The sequence below is a fragment of the Giraffa tippelskirchi genome, chromosome 6, assembly GCF_054371585.1.
Source record: "Giraffa tippelskirchi isolate mGirTip1 chromosome 6, T2T-mGirTip1v1.2.pri, whole genome shotgun sequence".
NCBI classification, from domain to species: domain Eukaryota; kingdom Metazoa; phylum Chordata; class Mammalia; order Artiodactyla; family Giraffidae; genus Giraffa; species Giraffa tippelskirchi.
This window is the reverse complement of record NC_137280.1, coordinates 24210294-24237610: the sequence shown is the minus strand read 5'-3', so window position 1 is coordinate 24237610 and position 27317 is coordinate 24210294. Positions and strand designations below refer to the sequence as shown.

The 27317-nt window shown below is 39.1% G+C and overlaps 2 protein-coding genes across 3 annotated transcripts in view; one reads left to right on the top strand and one right to left on the bottom strand.

Moving 5' to 3' along the window:
• Positions 1-27317, bottom strand: part of TRHR (thyrotropin releasing hormone receptor) — a 553356-nt gene that overhangs the window by 268653 nt on the left and 257386 nt on the right. The gene's annotated exons all lie outside the window — the stretch shown is intronic.
• Positions 17563-22131, top strand: TMEM74 (transmembrane protein 74). Of its 2 annotated transcripts, none has more exons than XM_081503062.1 (2): positions 17563-17700; positions 20093-22124. In XM_081503062.1, the coding sequence occupies exon 2, from the start codon at positions 20132-20134 to the stop codon at positions 21047-21049; it is 918 nt and encodes a 305-aa protein (XP_081359188.1). In that variant the 5' UTR covers positions 17563-17700; positions 20093-20131; the 3' UTR covers positions 21050-22124. The 2 variants fall into 2 exon arrangements, with proteins under 2 accessions (XP_081359188.1, XP_081359189.1); XM_081503063.1 differs by having other exon boundaries at positions 17582-17700; positions 19967-22131.

The window sequence follows — 27317 nt, the reverse complement described above, 5'->3', positions numbered from 1 at the left end:
GACTGATAAGATAGGGAAGTATTCCTTCTACAAGCTGGCATGTATGACATTGGGAAGAGCTTGCAAGTAGAGATGTTAATAATACGTCTCTCGTCGCTAACTTCCAGCATCTAGCATAGTGCCTGACCAGAGTGTGTGCTCAATAAATTTCACTAAATGTGTGAAGCAATAAATGTGATGTGCAGACTGCAACATAATAAAAAAATAGTTACAAAGTATAGCTAGTTAAAGTGAAAGTCATTCAGTTGTGTCTGACTCTTTGAGACCCCGTGGACTACACAGTCCATGGAATTCTCTAGGCCAGAATACTGTAGTGGGTAGCCTTTCCCTTCTCCAGGGGATCATCCCAACCCAGGAATCAAACTCAGGTCTCCCACATTGCAGGCAAATTCTTTACCAGCTGAGCCACAGGGAAGCCCATAGCTAGGTAAGGGGTAGACAAATTAAGTTGCCTTGTGTATTTGAAATGTGCAATTTCATTTTCCTTGGTATTATTCTAAGATAGCATCTGTTTTTACCATCCTAATCATTAATCTTGATGAAATACATGCCATAGTCTCATCTGACATGACTATAAGAAATACATAAGACTTTAATAAATGTACAAAAATAGAAATGAAGATTCTACTGAGTTAAGAGAATTTGGTAATGAATTACTTAGTCTGCCCACACAGTGAGGGGGAGAGAGAACAATACAGTAATGATCCACTAATTATTTCTAAAGTATTTTTTATAGACACGTGTCATAACTTAGCAGATGTGACAGTGACATTGATTTTGCACAGTAACAGATTCTTTCATTACATATTTTACAGTTCATTATGGTGTTTTCCCCCCAATATTTAGCCTTGGTTTCTACTGCTACTTAAAGTTACTTAGTCTTGATTTTTGGGAGCTTCCCAGGTGGCTCAGTGGTAGAGTCTGCCTGCCAAAGCAGGAGACCCAAGAAATGGGGCTTCAGTCCTTGGGCTGGGAAGATCTGCTGGAGAAGGGCACAGGAACCCACTCCAGCATTCTTGCCTGGAAAATCCCACGGATAGAGGAGCCTGGTGGGCTACAGTTTTTTATTTTTGTCTTGATTTTCAAAAGGATGGATTTTATCTTGCAGGCTGAGACATGCATTACATTCTAATTCCCATTAAGATCAAAGAAAGATAGAATTCTTACCAATAAGAGCTCTGTCTCTGTCTCACTGAGCTAACATTTCACATTGCTATTTGGTTCTCATTTTAGCAAAGCATTCATTTAGTTAATTGCTGCTACAACCATTGCCAGATTACCAAATTCCCTTTTCCTTGTAACACTAAAATCATAATGCTAATAAGGACTAGTGAATCAGGCTTATCTTGCTTATACATTTTGCAAAATAAGGATGCTGTTTGTAGAAGTGCTATGTTCCTGACATTTTAGTATTAACTTATACTTCAGTTCTTCTGTCACTTATTTTCCTTTTCCTTTTCTTATTTTTATTTGAAACCCACTATCCATAAAAAAAAAAAGATTGGATTGGGCATTTTTTTTCTGGAGCATTTCCTTCTTTTTTGATTAGAGGCTTTTATTTTCTACGTTTCAATGTTCAGATGTTGTTGTTTTAACCAAAAGCATTTATTTGTACCTATTCATTTTAGCTATCATGGTAGCAGAACAGGATAATTATATGAAATGATAGATTTCAGGTTTAAATTCTTCACTTACCAATTGATTTACACATTCATTTATAAATTTGAACTGAGCCCTACAAGTTGGAATCTACTTACTGTCTTTTGTTTTCTTATTTAAAGATACTGTTTCTATTTTATCCAAAACTGAGAACTATGTTATAGCAGGCTTCAGATTAGTTAGGGTCCTTGACCAAACACTTATTTCAGACTTATGATGAGATAGATACTATGCTCCACCTGGGGAGCTGGGAATTAATTAAACCTGGTACCTACTTCAAGAAATCTAAGGAGACAGAAAAATGTATGAAAATACATCATATTCAAATGCTTTCATAGGTATTAGAAAACCCAACTCAAGCTGGCATTTTGTTGACTTGTTATCAAGGAGCTCAAAGGTAGGAGAAAATTCAGCACAATCTAACCTCGACTTTTATTCTGTTTCTTTGTGCTGCTTTAGCCTCTTGCCTTCTCCCATATAGTGATTTATTCTCAGGCTAACTTACCTGGTGGTTCTAAACAGAAGCAGGGACTCTGTGCTTTCTCCATTTTCAACCATCATGAAAATTATGCACTTTACCTTGACTGAACATTTCTGAGTCAAGTGTGGCTAGGGGAGTTCCTGTTTCCGGCTTCCTTTTTCTTAACTACTTCCTATAGCCTGAAGGAATGTGATAAGTCTTATTGATTTGTGTCCTTGAGCAGAGGGTAGAGGTGGTGTCCCCCAAACCACAAAGCTACCAAGCAAAAGAGAAAGACAGTTACTTAGAGGAAGTTTCAAGTACTGTAACAAAAGAGAATGGTAAAACGGGAAATTGGCATTGGTAAGGCAGCCAGTGACTGAATCAGATGGCATCAGTTTTCCACCCACTCCTGTTTCATGTTCAGACTCAGAATTTTATTATTATGGTATCCTGATTACAAAATTGTCCAAATCATTCTACATGCCAAGTAACATGACATTGTAGGTTCTTGCAGGAAGAGAAAGTCTATTCTTCTATTTCATAAATCGGTGCTAAGCTGGTGATTTCATTTAACACAATAACGCCGTGGAAATGATCCTGTTCTATGCTTGCTTCCCAAAAGGCTTAATGTACTTCCACTCACTCTTAGAACCCTGCTGCCGCCAGCCTGTGAACTAGCCCAATCTGGCTGGCTGAAGGCTGGAAGTCCACACAGAGACAAGCAGTCATTCCAGCTCAGGCCATCCCAGACTGATCAGTGACCCAGCACTGACCACAGACACATGAGTGAGCCTAGTCAAGACCAGAAAGATCTGGTAGGGAGGGCACAGCAAGGATTTATGTAGGGCCACAGTTGTTTAGTCATGATTCTGAAATCCAATAAACTCTTAAAAACAAAAGCATTTTTATTAATTTTCAGTAAATCCACTTGGCAGCAAAAACAAATCTAAATTTATTGAAAGGCTACTTACACTCTTTCTTTATCCAAACTAGTGTGAATATCCACTTTACTGAAAAATATATTAATGTGTTTGATGACAGGCTGCTGCTACAGGTCCTACAGGGGATTTTACAAAATATATTATATATGAACTTCCCTGGTGATACAGTGGATAGCAATCTGCCTGCCAGTGCAGGGGATATGGGTTTGATTCCTGGTCTGGGAAGATCCCACATGCCATGGAGCAACTAAGCCTGTGTGCCACAACCACTGAGTCTGAGTTCTAGAGCCCATGAGCTGCAATTACCGAGCCCGTGTGCTGCAGCTACCGAAGCCCACATGCCTAGAGCATGTGCTCTGCATCAAGAGAAGCCACCTCAATGAGAAGCCCGTGCAGTGCAAAGAAGAGTAAACAGCCCTTGCTTGCTGCAGCTGGAGAAAGCCAGTGTGCAGCAATGAAGACCCAGCAGAGCCAAAGTATATATATAGTATATATATACATACACACACACACACACACACACACACACACACACACACACACTTGTATACATATACATATAAAATTGTATACATATATATATGCAAAGTTTTAGCTTTTTAAATTATATAAAGAAAAACCCAATCAAACCAGAAGCAAAACAAACAGATCACTTGACTTTTGAAATATATCAGACTCAAGAGTTTGGGGACCCCAAAATTATTTTGCACAGAATGTCATCCCCATTTTTTCCCTCTTCCCATCCTACTCACAAAGAATCTTCCCTAATCTTCTTACACCGTTGTTTTTTTTTTTTTTTTTAATTTCCCCTCTCCCTCATCCTCCAAAATCCCTCTCTTGCAGCCTCTTCATGTCTGACTTCAGCCTTCCTCCCACTCTGGGATTTTCCTCCACCACTTCTTTCCTTAAATAGTACTACTTCTATCTTTCTCAGCTCCCCAGTTTGCACCTTTGTGTATCACACAGCTCAGCAAGTAGAAAGATATTCCTCGACATTTGCTTTCTTTTGCAGGGAAGTGAAGGTTGGAGATCAAGAGCTAAAAATGACGACTAATGTTCTCCCCTTTCACACTTATAAACAAACATAGATAATGACATATTACTGATGCTCTGATAGGAGTATAAAAAATCAGTTAGGATGAGATACAAAGAAAGTAGTGATCAATTCAGTCCAGGGTGGGGAAGGTTTATTAAAGAAGTGTATAGAGAAACCATGTTCTGGAAGAGTTGACCTATACTGACATGTGGGAAATGAAATTCAGAACCAGCTGATCTAAGTAGGGGAGGTAGCTTTTGAAAAGGAACACTGGGTTCAACTGGGAATATCAGTGAACTGCAAATAGTTTATGAAGCTGGAGCATATGGTGGGAGATGAGGAAGAGGAATTAGGTAAAGGCCAAGTCATAAGAAAACTTTCTCTGAAATAAGCTTTCAAATATGTGTAAGACTGTCAGTGGAGCACAAGTCAAGAGAAATTTCTAAAATATGAAAAGCAGATAGGGTGTGATGGAAGAACTATAAGATCACTAAATGGAAGCTATCAAAGCAGATGGAGGAATAAATCCAGCATGAAATCTCCACCGTGAAGAAGGGCATAATAAAAAAAAAAATGACCAAAGATCTGAGGAAAGGTATTCTGAGAAAGAGAGACAAAATTGAAGACCTTACACCCAATAAATAGTTCAAAGAATAATAAAAATTGATATAGCTATAAATTTGAATATATTCTATAATTAATATCCATGGAAAGTTAAGGCAAGATATTACATTTAGAAAATAAGAAATAGCATAGACAATTACAAATAAGAAAGAAACAAAATGGCCAGGAAGTGAAAAATATAATTGCTGAAGTTAAACAATTAATAGATGGACTGCAGAGCATAATGGAAGCAGCTGAAAAGCTAATTAAAAGTTAAAAAAAATAACATACTGACACTTACTGAATCACTTAAATGTCAAGCACTTCTAAGTGCTTTGTATACATTTTATTTACTTCTTCCTCACAATAGTCAAATAAGCAATACTATTATGATCTTTATTTTAAATAAAAAATTAAACTGCAGGACTTTTGTAAAACTCACTTAAAACCACACCAACCCCAGAGAACACATACTAACCACTGTATATAGCATACAGAAGACTGAATCTAAGAATCACTTTAGAATGCAATAAAAGAAGATAAAAAGATGGGTGTAAAGAAATAAAGGTTAAGAACAAGGAGAACAGATCTAGAAGCTACAGCCTCTAAGAGCTTAGTGTGAGTTATCAGGGAACCCCGATGAAAAGGAAGTAATATTTAAATGTATGAGTTAAAATTTCTTAGAATTGAAAAAAGGTAAGATTCTTCATTTGAGAGAAGCAATTAAGTGCTAAACAAGACAAATTTAGACAATGGAGATAAAGTATTTAGGAAGAGGATTGCCATAATCAGACTTTTTTCTTTCATAAAGATCAATTCACAGGCAGCATTAAGTATGAATTACAGGCTCAAGATTATAGGCAAGGTACTACCTATCAAATAACTGCAGTAGTCTAGACGAGAGACCGGAGAAGGCAATGGCACCCCACTCCAGTACTCTTGCCTGGAAAATCCCATGGACGGAGGAGCCTAGTAGGCTATAGTCCATGGGGTCGCTAAGAGTCGGACACAACTGAGCGACTTCACTTTCACTTTACCCTTTCATGCACTGGAGAAGGAAATGGCAACCCACTCCAGTATTCTTGCCTGGAGAATCCCAGGGACGGCGGAGCCTGGTGGGTTGCCATCTACGGGGTCGCACAGAGTCGGACACGACTGAAGCGACTTAGCAGCAGCAGCAGCAGCAGACAAGAGACAATGAGTCTACACTGAGGAAGGAGAGATAAGGAAGAACAACCAAGCACAGAGTCAGAAAATTGATGCTAATAATAATGGTGAGATATCAAAATGTCACCTCACATACTGTAAAAGTTTAAGGATGTTAAAAAAAAGTTAATGAAGTACAGCCACCACCTAAGACATTTGTTAATGTAGAGTCTCCAACAGTAGCATAGAAGACTTGAATCACAAAGTGTCATGAAAAACACAAATCAAAATATGAAATATTCTTATCTGATATGAATGTTGAAAATAAAATAGTAATTTCTTTATAGCAGTATATCCCGAAGTTTACTATATAATACTAGCTCTATAAGATGATTTGTGGAAAATTAAAGATTTGTAATCTTACAAGGTTGGGAAAACTTTAAAAACAGGGTTTACCCTCAGAGCCTCAAATTATACCTTAGCAAATTAAAGAGTCTCAGAAGTATTATAATAATGAAATATGCTAAATATGCTGAATTTAGAATGGAATATTCTTCAGAAATATTTAGTTATATTCCATGACACTAATTGATATAATATATATATACATATATATATACATATATATATATATTTATATACACATATATGGAAATATATGGTCTTCCCCAGTGGCTCAGCGGTAAAGAATCTGCTTGCAATGCAGGAGCCACAGGAGATGCAGGTTCAGTCCCTGGGTCAGGAAGATCCCCTGGAGGAGGGTATGGCAACCCACTCCAGTATTCTTCCCTGGAGAATCCCATGGACAGAGGAGCCTGGTGGGCTACAGTCGATAGGGTCACACAGAGTCAGACACAACTGAAGCAACTTAGCTCACATGCATGAATTCAATTTTAGAGGCATATATTAATGCATTTATAGGAATCCAACTTTTATTATTCATATGCTGTATATTCAAAGTGTGAGATATAGCTGTAAAGTGTTATTATGCCTTTCAAATATTTTATAGGAAAGGAGGCTGTGAGGATAAATGAGGAAAATTCAAATAGAACATAACTTCAGTTCAGAAGATTAGCTGTAATATAAATCTAAAATAAAGTCTTTACTCGCTTTAATGTTAAAAGAAAGCAAAATACAATAATTGCTTAAACCACTATCCATTGTAGATAACCAGATCCCTTTTGTCCCCCATCTGAGCTCCTTTTTGGCTCAGGAGGGGCTGCAATTTAGGAAAGAAAGATAACTGCTCTGCTGAACAAGTTCAAAACCTCACCACCACAATAGAAGCTTGTTTTGTGCTCACATCTGTGTCTGATATGGATCAGACTCTTCTAAGTTGTGATTCAGCATCCCAGACTGCTTTCATATTGTGGCTTCAAGGTCATTTTAGCATTATCCAGATAGCACATGGCATGAAATAGAAACATCAGATCCTTAACTATCTTATACTGGAAGTTAACACACATCATTTCCATACACATTCTATTTACCAGAGCCAGAAATGTGGCCCCACAGAGATGTTGGGGGGCACATTCACAGCTTAGATTGGTGTATCTTCCTGATGAATTGATCTTTTTATCATTTTTATTTTCCTTCATCCCTGGTAATATTTGTCGTCTTGAAGCCCACTTTAATATAGCCACTTCAGCTTCCTTCTGATTAATGTCTGATACGCTGGATCATTGAAAAAGCAAGAGAGTTCCAGAAAAACATCTATTTCTGCTTTATTGACTATGCCAAAGCCTTTGACTGTGTGGATCACAATAAACTGTGGAAAATTCTGAAAGAGATGGGAATACCAGATCATCTGACCTGTCTCTTGAGAAACCTGTATGCAGATCAGGAAGCAACAGTTAGAACTGGACATGGAACAACAGACTGGTTCCAAATAGGAAAAGGAGTACGTCAAGGCTGTATATTGTCACCCTGCTTATTTCACTTATATGCAGAGTACATCATGAGAAACGCTGGGCTGGAAGAAACACAAGCTGGAATCAAGATTGCCAGGAGAAATATCAATCACCTCAGATATGCGGATGACACTACCCTTATGGCAGAAAGTGAAGAAGAACTAAAGAGCCTCTTGATGAAGGTGAAAGAGGAGAGTGAAAAAGTTGGCTTAAAGCTCAACGTTCAGAAAACTAAGATCATGGCATCTGGTCCCATCACTTCATGGGAAATAGATGGGGAAACAGTGTCAGACTTTACTTTTTTGGGGCTCCAGAATCACTGCTGGTGGTGACTACAGCCATGAAATTAAAAGACCCTTACTCCTTGGAAGGAAGGTTATGGCCAACTTAGATAGCATATTTAAAAGCAGAGACATTACTTTGCCAACAAAAGTCCATCTAGTCAAGGCTATGGTTTTTCCAGTGGTCATGTATGGATGTGAGAGTTGGACGGTGAAGAAAGCTGAGCGCCGAAGAATTGATGCTTTTGAACTGTGGTGTTGGAGAAGACTCTTGAGAGTCCCTTGGACTGCAAGGAGATCCAATCAATCCATCCTAAAAGAGATCAATCCTGGGTGTTCATTGGAAGGTCGATGTTGAAGCTGAAACTCCAATACTTTGGCCACCTCATGCAAAGGGTTGACTCATTGGAAAAGAGCCTAATGCTGGGTAGGATTGGGGGCGGGAGGAGAAGGGGACGACAGAGGCTGAGATGGTTGGATGGCATCACCGACTCGATGGACATGGGTTTGGGTAGACTCCGGGAGTTGGTAATGGACAGAGAGGCCTGGCGTGCTGCAATTCATGGGGTCGCAAAGAGTTGGACATGACTGAGCGACTGAACTGAACTGAACTGATATATACATTTTTCCTGTAACTTATCTGTATCATTATATCTAAACTTCACTGTCATTATCTCTTGCTTGAAGATGGTTTTTATACGCTATTTGATTACACTAAACTAGTTCCTTTTCAATCTATTCCCCAGCATGATCTTTTAAAAATTCAAGTATGATCTTATTATCCTGCTTAAAAACCATCATTGACATTTTGTTGTTTTTAAAATTAAGTCCACACACCTTATCCTTAATTATAAGTCCAAAGGTGATCTGTCCTCTAGGACACTTCCATTATCATTACTGACATTCTTTCCCTCACATTTCATACTATAGACATACTGAACTTTTTTCAACTCCAGTAATTTAACTTTTGAATTGCCTCCCACTGTTCATCGTGCTACCTCATTCTTCAAAGGACTAACTTCTTTCTATATTTATCTCACTTGGATATTCTATCATCGAGAAGTCTACTTTGACCTGTAAATTTTCAATTAAGTCCTCTTCCTTTATGTTCCCACTGTGCCATCTATTCCTTTATCACAGCACTGATGAATTGGCATTATACTTGCCTATTAAATTGGCACATCCCCCATCAGATTGTAAATTCCCCCAAAGTTAGGATGTATCCATTCAGTTCACAGTTGTACATCAGGCACTTAGCACAGAATCCTCTGACATTTAATTAATACTTGTTGAGTGAGTGGCTGAGTTATTGAATATTATTAATGATTTCAGCAAGAAACTTTGCTGCAGTAATAGACCCATAAGCTGAATCATATCTTGAAAAAGAGAAGTGAAAGGACAGGGAGAAAGTTGAAGTCAGTTAACATTTCTTGAATAAATGACAAAGGAAAGCATGGTGACATGGTGTTAGAGGGACCAGATGACTGTATACTCTTCCCACCCTCCATGCATAGCAAGATGCTGGGTGATTCCAAGCTAGAGAAAACCATTTTCTAGTTCTTAGGATGAGAGAATAAAATTCTTAGATTATGATGTAAACTCTTAAAGTAGAGATTCAAATCAGGTACTTGAAAGTTGAATTCTCTCCAAAAGTATATTGATCTTTTATTATGAACTACTACATACAGAACAGTGCACGAGATAGAGTCACCTTCAATATTTAACTCAAGAAGAATGCTCATAAATGCATATCTAGGTCAAGAAGTAGAAAAGTGCAGTGTCCCAAAGCCTCTCCTTTTGCGTTCTCCAAATCATTATTTCCTCCCTCCCTTGAATATGTAGCCTCTATCTTGAAATTTATGGTAATCACATCCTTGCTTTTCACATTATTTCACCAGTATCACAACATACTCTGGTATAATTTTGCCTCTTTAGCTAACAATAGAAATGGACTTGCACAGTTATACATTAGCATTTTTTAGTGGCTAGCTTCTTTTCTTTATTCTAACTTTTGGGTTTTTAAAATATTCACTTATCCAGAATGTGTGCACAGTATTTGGACCAGAGACATATTACTATGATTCACTTAAAAAACAAAAATAATAACCATTTGGTTTCCAACACTCCACTTTTTACCCCTAGGGCAACACAATGAAAGCCAAGTCAGATGTCTTCCCTTTCCAAAAGGAAAAAGAAAAACTTCACTCTTTGGGCACAGGAATCTCTGATTGAAACTTGATCGTTTATGTCTTTTTACACTCATTTTTGCTTTTTTCATCCTTTTGTCTCTTTGCGCTTATTCTTTAAATGTTTTATTCTGATATGTCTCCAGTTTACTAATTCTCTCTTCACTGTACCTAATCTCTTAATCTTTCCCTGAGTTCTTAATTTTGATCATGATAATTTTCATTTTTGTTCCCAGTTACCTGATAAAAATTCTAAATTTTGTCTCATTTCATTGAACACAGGAAATATGCTGTTTAGTTGCTAAGTTGTCTCTTTTGTGACCCCATGGAGTGTAGCCCGCCAGGCTCCTCTGTCCATGGGATTACCCAGGCAAGAATACTGGCATGTGTTGCCATTTCCTTCTCCGTGGGATCTTCCACATCCAGGGATTGAACCTGCATCTCCTGCATTGCAGACAGATTCTTTACCACTGAACCAACTAGGGAAGCCCAGAGTAAATAGAGTTATTTAAAATTTTCTAATATCTGAAGTCTCCCATTGGTCTTTTTCTATTGTTTTATGTTTCTGTTTGTTTTCATACTCGTGATATAATCTTCTGATGTACTTGGGCTTTTTGTTTGCTTTATTTTTATATTTTAAAGCATAAAATATAAAAAATATAAAAAAAACTTTATATTTTATATTTTAAAATAATTATAGATTCTTGGAACACTACAAAGATATTACGGAAAAATCTTGTGTACCCTTCACTCAGTTTCCCCCACTGGTTACATTTTGTGTAACTAAATGTAATATCAACCCAGAAAATTGGGTTGGTAAACTGGTAAACCATAGATTCATGTAGCCACTATCCCTATCAAGATACAGAACTATTCCATCCCACAAAGATCTCCCCCATGCTGTCCCTTAAAGTTATGGTTACATGTACCCCTATAACCCCTGCAAACCCTACCCATGGAAACCACCAATCTGTTTTCCATCTCTCTATATATCAGGGGGAAAGGGAGAATTATACAGGATGTGATCTTTAGAAATTGGCTTTTTTCATTAATTTTTTATTATGAGTTAACACATTTGCAAAATTATAAAATTGGTTTGAGGTGATGCTATATTCCACCCCCCACCCCTTTTCAAAGATTGCTTCTGATGCCAAGTACCTGGTATTCTAGCACTCTGAAACCACCTTGGTTAAAGTTTAAAGACTGAAATCTTGACAAAGTGAGAGGCACTCCGGGTGAAGGACTGTCTAATGGCTTCACACTGCTAGGATAGAACTTTACAGGATTTTAACCCAAAGTTTAAGGAGCAGAGCAGATTCACTCTGATCCTTCCCTTGGTAGGCTCAGGAACCCAGTCTCCACTTGTAGCTTCTTAGCCTCTCAACTTTTTCTCCTGGAATCACCCAACATCCTCAAGTAAAACAAAGCTCCAAGCTCCTGACTTGCCTTCATGAACCTCTCTTCTTTTCTGGACATTACTAGCACAGTAATTTTTCTCTATCTTTTTAAATTTACTTGTCTTCAAGCTAGTGATTTTTTATACATTTTGTCCAGATTTTATAATTACCCCTCAGCAGGGGGTGGGTCTAAATCCCCTTATCTGCTATTATCAGAAAGTAATGTTTCCTATAGTTATGTTTTCTTTGACTTATACAGATTTTTAAATGTTTCAATTTACATTTTAAACACTGAATTTTTAAATAAAAAGTGGGATATCTGACTTTTCTTGATGTCTGAATTCACTCAAGACAAACATCAGGTAAAGACAAACAGTTAGGGACACTATACCCTTAGGAAAAGCACTAGGTCTCAATTTGACTACAATCTTCCCTCACCCCTAGGGTCTGTATCCATCCACTTTATTTATTTAAATAACAAGGTATCTTGGCCACTAGAGCATTTAAAGAAAACTTTAAAATTTAATACTACCTTTTTGTTCCTAGAATTTGTTAGTAAATCAGATCGTTAATACTTTAAAATTTGATCATTTTCATTCTTTTCTTTATCATTTAGAAGTGCCAGCTTGGATACGAAGTAAATAATATTCCTTGTACTGGTCCCATTAAATGACTGAGCCTCTATCCAGCCAATGTCTTTCTTACCTCCAAACAACCTAGCCTCTCCTGATAACTCTAAATCCACTATGAATATTTGTTTACAAACAGTCCTTCTTATTATTGTTGAAGACAGAAAACTGGAAAGTATCCTCTGTTATCGTTACAAGAGATGTTTTTGTTAAAAGTCCCTGCACTACCCTTGACTCACATGGTAAATTTACTACTCAGAAATTATTTTTCTACTTGGTGTAATCATGATTACACCCCATATACCTCATGGAGTATAAGTAAACAGGAAAATAAGAACCACATTAAAAATTATGTAGGATCAAAATTGTTACTTAGACTTTATTATCATCTTTTTATCAGTGTGAATCATTGTGTACACATATAGCATCTAGTGAAGAACTATTGTTGACCATGTATTTTTGTTGTTTCATGTCCCTGTATAGCTTCAAAGTTATAGGAAGAAAATATTGGTTCTCAAAGAGCTTAAATTTTATCTGAGAAGAGAAACACATAGAAAGCTGTATAAAATATACATGAAATACTTCTATAGATGTAAAATGACAGCATAAAAGGAAGCATATTATACCACTATGTATATTATACCAGAATGCCAATTAAAACAGCAATAAGAATTGGGGGGTTATGAACAAGAAAGGCTCTTGAGAAAGGGTTTGGGGTAAGATTATGATGAAAGTGTAGACATGGACTTATAGGAAAGAGCATTGAAGTTATTCCTGCAAGTGATATTTTTTGCAGAGCTTTTATTTCCAGGAGCTAAATCCACATTTATTCTTTTTCTGAAGAAATTTGTAGGAGATTTTGTAGCATGTTGGCATAGAGTTGATTTTATTTTAATGCTCAAGAATATGTAGACAGTCAAGTGTACTATATTCAGAAATAGGAAATGAGAGAGAATAATGTGAAGAGATAATCATCTCCAGTCTCAGTTCAGTCTTGGCATTTTTCCATCACTCTATTCAACAGAAATATTTTACTTTCTGTAGGAGATAATAAGAAATTTAATATATGGATACTGACTTTAAGAAACTTAACAATTGATATTAGAGGTTTGGGCGCCTAAGTGACAAGTTAAATGATACACAGTAGTTACCTAGACATACTAGAAATGTCACAGGGTAGTGGCTGATAAATATAAAAATTATTAGTGCTGACAAGTCCTAGTATAGTTCATAAGAGACAGAATCTTTGGGAACTGGCTTGGAGAAAAATGGCTTCATGAGTGAGATGTAACTAGAATATTTCAGTAGGGAAACCATAGAGTTCCTCTAATCCAACTAGATGAATCCCTTCTACCACATCACTAATAAATGGCTCTTCTTTTTTTATCCTCTCTAGTAACAATAAAATTCACTTTCATGAGACACCCTGTTTTTCAATTCGTTAAAGAGAATGTTCTTCTTTATGCTCAGCCCCAAATTAACCTCCTTATGAAGTCTGATAGTGCTACCCAGGGCTCCCCAGGCCCTGTGTCCATCATTCTCGGGTGTCCCAGTGTACTATAGATGTGTTGGCTTATCCCTTCCCTTGGATCCCCTAGCTGTCTTGCAGGGGCTCAAGTAGCCACAACACCAGGATGATGGCCATGAGAAACTTCCTGTGTTTATCCCAGGGCAATAAATACTGTCACCTTACTGATGCTCTGCTGTGATAATGACTGTGCAGTACTGCTCAGTATAGCACAATGGTGAAGAGATCCAAGTTCTGGAATCAGATAGACCCAAGTTAGAATCTTGGCTCTACCAGTTATTTATTACTTTTAATATCTTTGAAAAGAGACATTTTCAGTCCTCAATTTCTACATGCAAATGGGTATGATAATAATGATTCCCTTACGGCCTTGGTGTAAGAATTAAAGATAACCCATTAGGACAAATAAATGCTTTTACTGTCATTGGTTCTGCTTTCCCCCCTTGTTAACCATGATATAGAATTCTTATTCACAAACATCTAATTATTTAAAGTTAGTTTTTGTTTCCTCTAAGTCTCCTCCTCTGGCTAATATCCCAAATTCCTTCAGTGTCTCCTCATCCAACATGAGTTCAACTTTCTTCAGCTTCTCAGTTGCTCTCTTCTGGACGACATATGGTGTCTTTGGGCTCTCTTTCAAATATACAGCATTAATACTAAGAATGTACCCCAGCAAATGTGGCTTGATGAGCTAATCCTTGAAAGGTAGAGGAAACAGGGGGGTGAAAAAAGGATATTTTCATGGGAGAAGAATGTAATTAGTGAGCAAAGGAGAAGAAGCCATAATAAATACATCATGTTTAACAACAAACGGGCTTAACTAGCTAAAAGAGAGTCATAGTGAGAAAAGATTTAAAAGCGACTGTATTATGACATCCCTGGAACTATGAAACTATGAATTCTATCAACATAAAGGAAAACCAAAGCCATTCTCAGGTGGCTCAGTGGTAAAGAATCTGCCTGTCAATACAGGAGACACAAAAATGCAGGTTTGATCCTTGGATTGGGAAGATCCCGTAGGGTGGGAAATTGCAACCCACTCCAGTATTCTTGCCTGGAAAATTTCGTGGACAGAGGAGCCTGGTGGGCTACAGTTCATAGGGTCAGACATGACTGAGCACACACGCTACACTACACTAAAGGAAAACCAACTAAGTCATCATTATAGGAGACTGATCTATTGAAAGCAATCACAAAATTCATGCGAGCTACTCACAAGCAGCAAAATGTTATATTATAATATAAACCTTATCTTGCTCCCCTTAGATAAAACAATCAATAACCCTAGAGTCACCCCAAAGGAGATGCTGAAAACTTGGAGACAATCCACAAACCAGTTATTCTATTTGGCTATTGGCTACTGCAGTCAGCTCTGGTAAGAAAGAGGTTGGTGACTCAAAGAAGTTATTTTGTCCTGTCTTGGGAACCACATCTCAGTAGCTTTAATCTCCGGATTTCCTTTATTCCTAATCCTTTGTCTTCCAGGCTTCTGTTTATTTGTTTGTTTTTGCTCATTCATTCAATTTGCATAATGCTTAGGCTCTTTGGGGTTGTGCCATCTTGCTAAGGATTAGCTGTATGACTTTGGGCAATTTACTCAACTTCTTTGTAATTCAGTTTCGTCTTTTGTAAAAATCCACTTTTGCAAAAGAGGATTTTTACAGAACTTTAAAGATTAACTGTGACCATTAACTGAGTTATATCAGCAATGTTTAGAAGATAGCCTGAAGATAGTAAGTGTGTTGTATGTTAATTATTGTTATTTTGGGTCATTATTATTGACTGGAAAAGCTCAGTTTTCATTCCAATCCCAAAGAAAGGCAATGCCAAAGAATGTTCAAATTACTGTACAATTGCACTCATCTCACATGCTAGCAAAGTAATGCTCAAAATTCTCCAAGCCAGGCTTCAATAGTATGTGAACGGTGAACTTCCAGATGTTCAAGCTGGATTTAGAAAAAGCAGAGATACCAGAGATCAAATTGCCAACATACATTGGATCATCGAAAAAGCAAGAGTGTTCCAGAAAAACATCTACTTTTGCTTTATTGACTACGCCAAAGCCTTTGACTGTGTGGATCACAACAAACTGGAAAATTCTTAAAGAGGTGGGAATACCAGACCATCTGACCTGCCTCTTGAGAAATCTGTATGCAGGTCAAGAAGCAACAGTTAGAACTGGACATGGAACAAAGAACTGGTTCCAAATTATGAAGGGAGTATGTGAAGGCTGTATATTGTCACCCTGCTTATTTAACCTATATGCAGAGTACATCATGGGAAACGCTGGGCTGAATGAAGCACAAGCTGGAATCAAGATTGCCGGGAGAAATATCGATAACCTCAGATATGCAGATGACACCACCCTTATGGAAGAAAGTGAAGAAAACTAAAGAGCCTCTTGATGAAATTGAAAGAGGAGAGTGAAAAAGTTGGCTTAAAAATCAACATTCATAAAACTAAGATCATGGCATCTGGTCCAGTCACTTCATGGTAAATAGATGGGGCAACAATGGAAACAGTGAGAGACTTTATTTTGGGGGGCTTCAAAATCACTGCAGATGGTGACTACAGCCATGAATTAAAAGACTCTTGCTGGTTGGAAGGAAAGCTATGATCAACCTAGACAGCATATCGAAAAGCAGAGACAGTACTTTGCCAACAAAGGTCTGTTTAGTCAAAGCTATGGCTTTTCCAGTAGTCATGTATGGATGTGAGAGTTGGACTGTAAAGAAAGCTGAGCCCCAAAGAATTGATGCTTTTGAACTGTGGTGTTGGAGAAGACTCTTGAGAGTCCCTTGGACTTCAAGGAGATCCAACCAGTCCATCCTAAAGAAAATCAGTCCTGAATATTCATTGGAAGGATTGATGCTGAAGCTGAAACTCCAATACCGTGGCCACCTGATGCAAAGAACTGACTCACTAGACAAGACCCTGATGCTGGGAAAGACTGAAAGTGGGAGGAGAAGGGGACGACAGAGGATGAGATGGTTGGATGGCATTACCGACTGGATGGACATGAGTTTGAATAAGCTCCGGGAGTTGGTGATGGACAGGGAAGCCTGGTGTGCTACAGTCCATAGGGTCGCAAAGAGTCAGACATGACTGAGCGACTGAACAGAACTGATTGTTTAGACACTCTGCTAGCCACAAGGGAAGTAGAGATCAACAGGACAGTCCCTTGCCCTCAAAGGTCACATTTCTCCAGATTTTGTGGGCAAGGCAATGACTTTGGAAGCAGATTCTTGAGCACAATATTAGAGATCATTTACTATCTTTTTTACCCTGGATGAGGTCTTAATTCCTTTGAGTCTCTTTCTTCATCTGTAAAATGAGAATTAATAAAATCTTGGAGGATTTGTTATGACTTTTAAACGAAACGAAGTATGCATACTGCCTGGCACACAGTTGTAACTAAATATACACCCAGAATACTCAAATATTCCCTCATAATACGGAGACTAGAGGACCTTACTCTGTGTTTAGGAGCCAGCGATTTCAGCGACAGAGAGAGAGAGAGAGAGAGAGAGAGAGAGAGAGAGAGAGAGAGAGAGAGAGAGAGAGAGAGAGAGAGAGAGAGAGAGAGAGAGAGAGAGAGAGAGAGAGAGAGAGAGAGAGAGAGAGAGAGAGAGAGAGAGAGAGAGAGAGAGAGAGAGAGAGAGAGAGAGAGAGAGAGAGAGAGAGAGAGAGAGAGAAGGGAGGCCGGGCGGCCGATCCAGACTACATCTCCCGGGATGCTCAGCAAGAGGGAGAGCCCCGCCCAGCCCCGCCCCGCGGCCACCGCAGGCGCTGCCCACCCCACGAAGCGGGCGGCGCGCTGAGGCTACAAGTGCTGCGGCTGGTGAGCGGGGTACTTTCCTGAGGAGCAGCTCAGGGACTAGCGCGCGGTGCTCTAGGCTCACTGCGTGGCCAAAGCAGGAGGTGAGTGGCGGAGAATGGGACAGGGAGGAGGCGCTGGAGCGCGCGAGAGACCCAGAGAGCCTGACGGAGCTGGGGAGCGCGTCCCCCGTCCCTGCCTAAGGTGCCTGCCTAGCCTTTGGGTATTTGGCGAACGCATCCCAACTCCGGGCACCACGGCGAACGCGGAGCTCACCCGGAATGGGTTGATTGAGTCCGTGGGGAACGTCGATCGCTGCCCGGTGCTTGCGGCGCGCCCTTACAGCACAGCGCGCGCAGGACGGATCCCGAGGTCGCCTCCGCTAGACCAGCCTCGCCCGTGTCAGTTGGTTCCCATGCAGATAATAATGCTCTTAATTGCTGGCCGACGGACGAGGGAAAGTGCTGTCTCCGCGTTCTGCGGGTGCAGTTTTATTAACCGCGCTCTTAAACCAGAGAGGAGAGAGGGAGGAGGCTGGAGGAAAGAGCCTTTGGCTGGTCCCCTGGGATTATCCATTCTCCCCTGAGAATGGAAGCCCCGGATTACGGAGCTGCAAAGGAAATCGACTGTGCAGCTTGTTCCGATGGAACAAGCGTAGTCTCTCTTTTAAGAGATAGAGGCAGAAGGGAATTAAGTGGAGATTTCTCTCTCTCTCTTTGTTATAAATTGGAAGTCCCATAAGGGGCTCTGCCGATTTTTATCTAAAGTAATCCAATTTGATGGGCTAATTGTGCCAAAGGTTAATCAGCGCACCTAATGTTTGAGGGAACTGCGAGATTTCTCATTTCAGTAATCGATCAAACCCGTTACCATTGCTTCCTTCACTGAGGGATCCCGCAGTGGAGGAGCGGGGTAGGGGGGCGTCTATGCACTTACTAAAGGAAAGCTCTGGTTCAGTTGTGGTTTTCCTGCATCTGATTTTTTTGCTTATTTTCCTGTTTTAGCTTCAAAGAAACTCCGATAATAGAAGTGTGTGTGTGTGTGTGTGTGTGTGTGTGTGTGTGCGTGTTTTAAACAAACTCTAATGTAGAGCATAAAACATGTGGATTTCCCCTCTCATATTTTAAATGAGTTGCCAGGTGGACTTCGGCTTCACCTTACCTGCGTTTCTGTGTAGGTTACCAGCCGTTGGAGCTGTGGATTTTGAAGTATAATAAACCTCTAAGACATGAGTTAAATCTGTTATTATCCTGGACTTGGAAGCAAAATAAAAGGGGACTTTACTTGAAACCTCTGTACTTGCTGATAGTAGAAAGTAAATTTGTATTCCTCAGAAAGATGACAGAGGCAGAAAAGGACAGGCAAATGGTTTTCTGCTCAATCCAAGATTTTCTCTCATGAAGGTGCCTTGCTGTGGTGAGGTAGGACAAAGTTCCAGAGGTAACCCTGGAAATAGTTTCTCCCCTATTGGCCTCAACAGAACTGTGACTCTGTGGGTTTATGATTTGTATTTTATTGTCAGTTTTCTTCTAGACTGGGGTTTGTGAAAACTTCTAGACGGTTGATTTCCTGTACACATTTGTTAGCAAAGCGTCCAGAGGGAGAGGAACTCATACTCACTCAGACCTGGAGTGCAGGGGTAGCAGACTTGTACCCGAAGCAGGCAAGTCTGTGTGTGTGTGTGTGTGTGTGTGTGTGTGTGTGTGTGTGTGTGTGTGTGTATAGGAGTGGGCTAGCTCACTGTATTTTTCAGAGATCACCCTATGAGGTGTATGTCTACATACTTTTGGGTCTAGAACATGCTGCCATCATGTAGCAGTAGGCTGAGAATGGAATCACAATGAACAGGGCTGTGTGATTAGCATCTCTGTGTGTACAAAGTGTACTGTTAGGAGGGTGGCTTAATCAAGCCAGCCATCTTTCACCCACTTCAGAGCCACCCAGTCAAAATGCCAAGCTCCAGTAGAGCCCAACTGCTGGTGACATATTGATTGGTTCACCCATGGTGATGCTCTAACGATGCTAATCTGTATTAGAATCTGTTCTGAACTACAGAGAGTGTAAACACTAATAATTTTTAACTGAATTATTGAGAAGTCTGTGCTTCCCCAAGTCCTTCAGAAAATCAGCAGCTCTGCTGAAAAAGGTCCTGCTTTTCTCACTGTATCTCTGTGCAGGAAACCTGCCTTCTCGTTTGAGGATCCTGTCACCGAAATGTGTGATCCTTGGATAAATTTGGCTTGGTGACGGCAATGTTTTCTTCCCAGACACTGCCACTTCCTCCATGTTCCTTTTTACCCTGACCTAAGTTTTGCCCTTTTCACACTTTCCCACCACTAGGTAGCTTCTCCTTTCTCTTACCTATTTCAGGAGGAATTGGGGCTGAAGTGTCAAAACCTGTAGCTACAAAGGAGAAGAGGGCCTCAGGAGCAGTATTCCCGGTGGTCCGGTCTTAGCTCCTGGTGGGTTCTTATCTAACTGTGTTGCTATTGGCAGACTCTCTGGAAGCTGCTGGGGGATGTCTGACTAGCTCGAATGGAGCTCCACTGCCTTGTTATGAAGAGCAGCCAGGCAGCCCCGTGTGATGCTGCTGACTGGAGTTCAAGAGGGCCTCCTGGGGACCAGGCAGATGCAGCAGCCACCAGAGCTGCTCTCTGCTGCCAGAGACGTTGTACCTCGAAGCCAAGAGCACTGGAGATGGAAGCATCTAAACTTAGTCCTTCCCCAGCATCTCCTTCTCCTTCACTGCAAGACAGTGCTATTCACACAGACTCCTTGCCACCAGGAACTCTCAACTCAGGGAACAACCAGATAACAGCAGAACAGAAAGTCTGCAACTGCTGCAGCCAGGAATTAGAAACCTCTTTTACCTACGTGGACGAGAATGTCAACCTGGAGCAAAGGAACAGGTGCTCCCCTTCAGCAAAAGGGAGTGATCACCTGGGAGACCTTGGCTGGGGAAATCCAAATGAGTGGTCCCACGAGTCTGCCATATCCCTGATTTCCGAAGATGAAGATGATACCAGCTCCGAAGCCACCTCTTCAGGGAAGTCAGTAGACTATGGTTTCATAAGCGCCATCTTGTTCTTGGTCACTGGCATCTTGCTGGTGATCGTCTCGTACATTGTCCCACGGGATGTGACTGTGGATCCCAACACTGTGGCGGCCCGGGAGATGGAACGCCTGGAGAAGGAGAGTGCGAGGCTTGGGGCTCACCTGGACCGCTGTGTGATTGCTGGACTCTGCCTGCTCACGCTTGGGGGGGTCGTTCTGTCGTGCTTGCTGATGATGTCCATGTGGAAGGGGGAGCTATATCGTCGTGACAGGTTTGCCTCCTCCAAAGAGTCTGCGAAACTCTACGGTTCCTTCAACTTCAGGATGAAAACAAGCACTAATGAAAACACCCTGGAACTGTCACTGGTGGAGGAAGATGCTCTCGCTGTACAGAGTTAATTCTGGTTGTGAACTTCTTGAGAGTCTGCTTTGGTATTTTAAATGAACAAAACAAAGCAAAACACATTTCTTAAAATTGCTAGTGCAGTTTATTTGCCTGGCAAGAAAAGTTTGTTTCCCAAACCAACAGCCAGTGAGAGTTTTTGCTCTTTTTTATTTAGAAGAAAAGCCATGTAAGACGCATTAAGAAACCACAGCCAGATACACTGGTCCTTCTAAAGAGCTGAGACTAATTAATCTGTAGTGGCCACCTGCTTCTTCTATTAATACTTCTATAGCAAAATATTTCTAAAAATTCAGTGTTCAAATGATTTCTTTTACATGATACGGGACATTTTTTCTTTAGACACTAGAAGGTATAGAACCAGTTAGTAACCTGTTTTGTGAAAAAGAATATAAGCACTAATCACATAAGGCTTACATTTAATTCTCAAAGGTGCTTATCCATTTTCTTGCTCAATTTATTCTTTCTGTAATTTGGCTAAACATTAAAATATGGGGTTTGAATTTGAATATTTTGAAGCTTGAAGATACTGATTATTAAAAAATGCAAAAACACATATGTTATATTCAAAATTATTCCTGTACTCAAAAGTGGTAATGAAGTCATTAGAATAAACTTTCTAATAAAATTATATAAATCAGCCAATCTGAATTTAACCCAAAATGGGAGTGCTGGATATTAGCCAGTGTCACATGCCCATTTTCTAGATGAAGTAAAATTAATTGCTGATATAAACCTCATTTTCTGTTTGTGATTTAGCCATCATATATGTTACACATGCTGAAGTCTTTCCTGGTTCTCACCCCCAGAGAGGTAAGCGTAAGATGTTTTTATCCTATTTCCAGATACCTACACATCTAGGCAGGTTGAATCACAATCGGCTCAGGCACACTCGCAGGTTGTTGTTGTTTGGAGAAAACCTCCAACACAAGTGCAGCTAGACTTGTGGGGACTGTGCCTAGAGACTGGTATCACTTGTTATAGGTCATCACTTGTTATATCACTTGTTATAGCAAGTCGTTGCACCAGGATGGCAGCAGTCCTTAAGCTCACAGCCAAAAAATAAAAAAACTAAAATGAGACGAGAGAGACTGAACACACTGAATCCATGGGAATTGTACTTCTCACCTGAACTTACTTCCTGCTAACAATCGTCTAGGCATCATTCTGAGCACCTTACACCCAGGCTCTCATACCTGTGAGATCTTGCCTCATAAATTCAGACTTACTTTATTAAAAGCACCATGAGCAAAACAGTGACCACTTTGCAAACATTCTGAGCACCTTACACCCAGGCTCTCATACCTGTGAGATCTTGCCTCATAAATTCAGACTTACTTTATTAAAAGCACCATGAGCAAAACAGTGACCACTTTGCAAAACACACACCTAGAATCCATGCTAACTCAGTGTCTCTGTGGGTTATGGTTCAAGAAGGGGATGGAGAATGCAGCCTCAGAAATATCTTGCATTTTACAGCTCTTCATTGAGGTGTTTTCAACCTCCCACTTCAAGAGTAGTTTTAGTTTCAATTATTGTGTTACCAGGGTTGGTTGGGCCATTTTTAAAGAGGACTAGAGCTGGGAATCAGGGTGGAGAGCAGGGGAGGGGAAGTGGGAAAGTGATTTCTTTGTAGATTCTAAAGCCTGATTCTGATGGCTGAAGTTTTTGTTATTGAAGACTGTGGAGTATGTGGGTGACTCTGGCTGGCAGAGTGTGTGAGTCAGGATATTTATGTGAATGAGCTCTTGTGGGTGTCAGGTTGATTTGATAAATTGGGTACACTGTGTTGGTAAGGGTTAAAGTGAAATGCAAAAGAGAAGATCAGAGAATAATAAAAATAGGACAGATGTGTGAAAGAATTATTAGGTTAAAACGGTAAATTATATGGACCTCAGAAGAAGCTAGATGTAACTGGATTACCTTATCCTTTATAAGAGACCATTACTGATTTGGAAATAATTGGGAGAGTACAGACATGATTTCTGTTTTCTATAGCTGGTTCTCTGTGCTTTTCGAAGAAACTTTGTTTTACCGTGACTCTCATGTGTTGAGGCCAGCTTTTCCCAGAAGTATAAATTTCATATCCTGAAGGTTTATATGTAATATAAATTGTCAGATTCTAGCTTGCTTAAGTATCTACAATGCATGATGTGGCAACAGGGGAATGATCTCTTTGGCTGAGTTAGTAGGTCTGAGCTGTGTGTTTTTTTAAAAAAGATATACTGTACAAAGTACATGTTTATTCATAGACACTAATTGGCATCCTCTGAGCTTTGTTTTTATTTATTGATGAATCAAGATGAGTTAAATTAGTCAAATTGCAGACTTAAACAATTAATGAGCAGCCTGAATTTCAGTTTGTGAAGGAAGACAAATTTGAGAATCAAATGTTAGAAAGTTTTTTCAGTTCTGTAAAGCTGGTGATAAAGGAAAAAAGTCAAAGCTTTTCATTTGGAAGTATTTTATGATGCTTGTAGTGCTACCAAATTATATATAGTTCCAATGTGATCTACAGGATATATATTCCTACATACACACACACACACACCCACTCACCCACACAGACACACACACACACACACACACACGCTTAGTTGCTCAGTTATGTCTGACTCTTTGCAACCCCGTGGACTGTAGCCTGCCAGGCTCCTCTGTCCATGGGATTTTCCAGGCAAGAATACTGGAGTGAGTAGCCATTTCCTTACCCAAGGGATCTTTCTGACCCAGGGATTGAACCCAGATCTCCTGTGTTGCAGGCAGATTCTTTACCATCTGAGTCACCAGGGAAGCCCTACATAAATATATATATGTATTTATATATGTATGTATACACACACACACACACACACACACACACACACACACGCACATATATGTTGATATCCCAATTGGGAAAAAATATTCAGGAAAAAAGAATTAAATCAGAATATGTTTCTTCCTTTTCATCCTTAAAATTTTAAAATTGAAATACAGTAAGTATATGGTAGGCTACAGTCCATAGAGTTGCAAAAAGTTGCAAAGAGTCAGACATGACTGAAGTGACAGCACGAATGTGTGCACATATATGGTAACTTATTTTACCACTATTTAAATCTGCTTGTATATGGGGCATATCTCTTTAATCTTCTCCTTATATGAGGGCAGACCATTACACCAAAAGGAAGCAATTCAGAACATCATCTGGGTGTCTCTAGGGCTGTGTTGACATGACTCAGATAACCACCTCCATCAGTTATGATTTCTCCAGGTGTTCAGCCATGTAGCTCTAGTTTATACTATCAGTGCCTGAATTCAAGATGAAGATTAATTTAATTTTAAGTGATGGTTACACAGGTATCAAAAGACCCTGAGCTTTAGACATTGTTGTTTCCAATCTGATAAAGAGGGTTTGGGGCTCTAAATATATTTATGTAGAAGTACTTTGGCAAGATCAGGTTATACTGTTACAGATAGTGAACAGAACATAGCTATGGTGTGGGTCTTGGATTCTTCATGGAGATTTGTGACCTTACGCCTGTCTCTTTAACATGGTGCTGGTTGTTACCTCTGAGAGCTTTTGTTGCTAGACCTAGAGAAGCAAAACTATTTTTTCAGAGGTCCATAGTTTAGGTCTTAACTTTTTACCAGGTTTTAGATAACTAGAGTCACCTTCCTAATCTTAAAAGAAGGCAACTCATTGTTCAGCATGGAGGCCTGAAGGGGTGAGTACCAGAAAGAGAGCTGCTTTTCTCCATTACTGCTGGGATCTACAGGCTGCTAATGGCCAGTTTAACTGTCTTAATAACTTTAATAAAAACTGTTCCTTTCCAGGGCACCTTAAACTGTTTTGGCAGAACTGAAGTGCTTTCTTTGCAGTCTTGTGTGTCCTTTTCAGCCTTCTGGAGCTCCATGTCATATGATGTACTGGACCCTTCATAAGAAGAACGTCTTTTCTCCAGGCCCCCATTTCATAGCCGATTCATAGTTTAGAGGATTACAGGACTACTTGGAACCATGAAATTCTTGGTGGCTGTGGGTACTTTTACTCACAAAATTACCATGCTTCTTGATGCTATACTGCCTAGCTACTTGCATTGATATCAATATCACATGCTTTACTGTCTGCTTAAAAACACCTGAGTCCATTCCTCCCATACTTATTTGTTTTAGGGACTCAAGCTGGCCCAGTACAGGCACATATCCTTCGATGTGCCAATTTAGACAAAGGCTGCCCTGCCAAGTTCATTTGTGCCTTCCTTTTGCTGCTGGGTATAAGGATGAGTGAGTAAGAATTATGTCAGTTGAATATCAGGAATTAAAGGTTTGAATCCAAGTGGTTCTACTTTTTGTTACTTCTTTGTAACAAAATTTTAGGCAGGACCCTTTGACATTTAATCCTTCATCTTTCACATGTGCAATGATAGGCACAGGCAAAACCTGTATTATTCATGTAAAATTAGAGAAAAATGTTCTATATATCTGTTAGGAGAAGGTTTTTCTGTCTGAAGGTTGTATTCCATTGCATCAATAACTGCTACCATAAAAACGTGGTCTGACTAAAGAGACTCACAACCTTCATCAATGGTTCACCTGTTTAGCAAAATTTAATACCACCAACTAAATTCCACTGTGACAAAGTAATAAGAGCCTTAAAGTTCTCTGTATTGGGGTTTAACCTTTTCCAGAATGGGGCATAAAGAATGACTATAATAAAAAAAGAATTATAAGGAAGTCTAACTGGCTTTTCTCAGAATAAAATGGTTTGTAAAGAGAATTAACATATCATCTTTTAGCTGATTTTCAGCTATGCAATTTTATGGTCCATAGTTTTCTGTAGTATTTCCTTCCAACTTGTATGGGCATAGGTCTTGGGAAGTAATTTGCCTGACTCGTGCAGTAGCACTGTAAAAAGTAAGATGTTATTTTAAATATGAAAAATTGATTTCAAAAACCCATGGGTTACCCTTAAGAGCATACCTCTCCATTGTTTCTGTTTTTAGTGTGCAAGTTTATGTACACTCAAGTCTATGTATTTATTAGGAGAATATTTATAATTATAAAACTGTAATATATAAAGCTATTATTAGAATAATTTTCTTATGGGAAACTTGGCATGCCTTAATGTTAACTTTAAGGACAAGAGAAGTCTTTCACACATCATGAATGAAGAAGTTGGAATCAACCTCAGAATGAGATGCCATAATTATATGGATTCTTGTTTGGTTTTTTGGTTATTCAGCTTCCTGCAGATGTTTAATTTACTTTTTTTACCCTCTCAATTTTAGACTCACAAAAGCATGGCATATTTAGAAATTATTTTGCCATGATTATTATTTTATTTTAAGGAAATATGGGTAGCAGACAGTATTTTCCTATGCTTTGTTTTGGCAGTTCTCCTGTGTTTCAGGAAGAGCCAGCCTTATTTTCCTACTGCCATCTTCATGCTTCCTTGCCAGACTCCGAACAAATGTCATACCAGAAAGCAAAGACAGGTTATTACTATACAGTGTACTGAGAGTTTATGGTTCTCATCATGCTTTTCATTTTACTTTCTTGCCAAACAAGAAAAATAATTTGATGTTGATTATGGGTTTTTTATGTTACAAAAAGGGAAGTTATTCAGGTTCTAGACTTTCTATTAGAGCATTTGATGCTGTATATGTTAATAGTAAGTGTGTCATTATCATTTTAAAATAAAACTATTAAGATGTTTTATTGTGTGTGTTAACTTTTATTTGAATATGTGATGTTGATTTTGTCTTTTCAAATTACATTTGAAATTATCAGTAAAAAAATTAAAAGTAATATTTATCCTTGATTCAAGTAGAACATTCTTTTTAGTACTGTAAACCATGCCTTATTTTTTTCTACTTTATGTGGAATAGTCTATAATAGCTATTTGAGTTTCTCCAAATTATTCAATATTGAACTTAGAGTATGAATTGCACAACATGGAAAAAATACAGGAATAAATATTTTAAAAACACTCATCTAGAAATATAGAAAGTTTTAAGGTGAGAAACAAATATTGGATTAGCTCGTGCCCCTGCTCTTAATCATTTTTAATGTAATTTTGATCTCCATTTTCATTTGAGAGATAGATAATTATGTATGTAATGAAGTGGAATTTTATCTTTACTATATGTAAGTGCTGTCAAAGTTGAGAATCCTAAAGGGACAATTTGAAGTGAGGCCCCATTTATTGCTCCACTCGTTTGAAACCAAATGGATCCAGATTCTTATCTACTATAGAAGAAGAAAATCTAGTGTTTTTTCATACAT

Excerpts from the sequence above, each read along its gene's own strand:
- TMEM74 (XM_081503063.1), top strand. The coding sequence starts at position 20,132 with ATGGAGCTCCACTGCCTTGTTATGAAGAGCAGCCAGGCAGCCCCGTGT.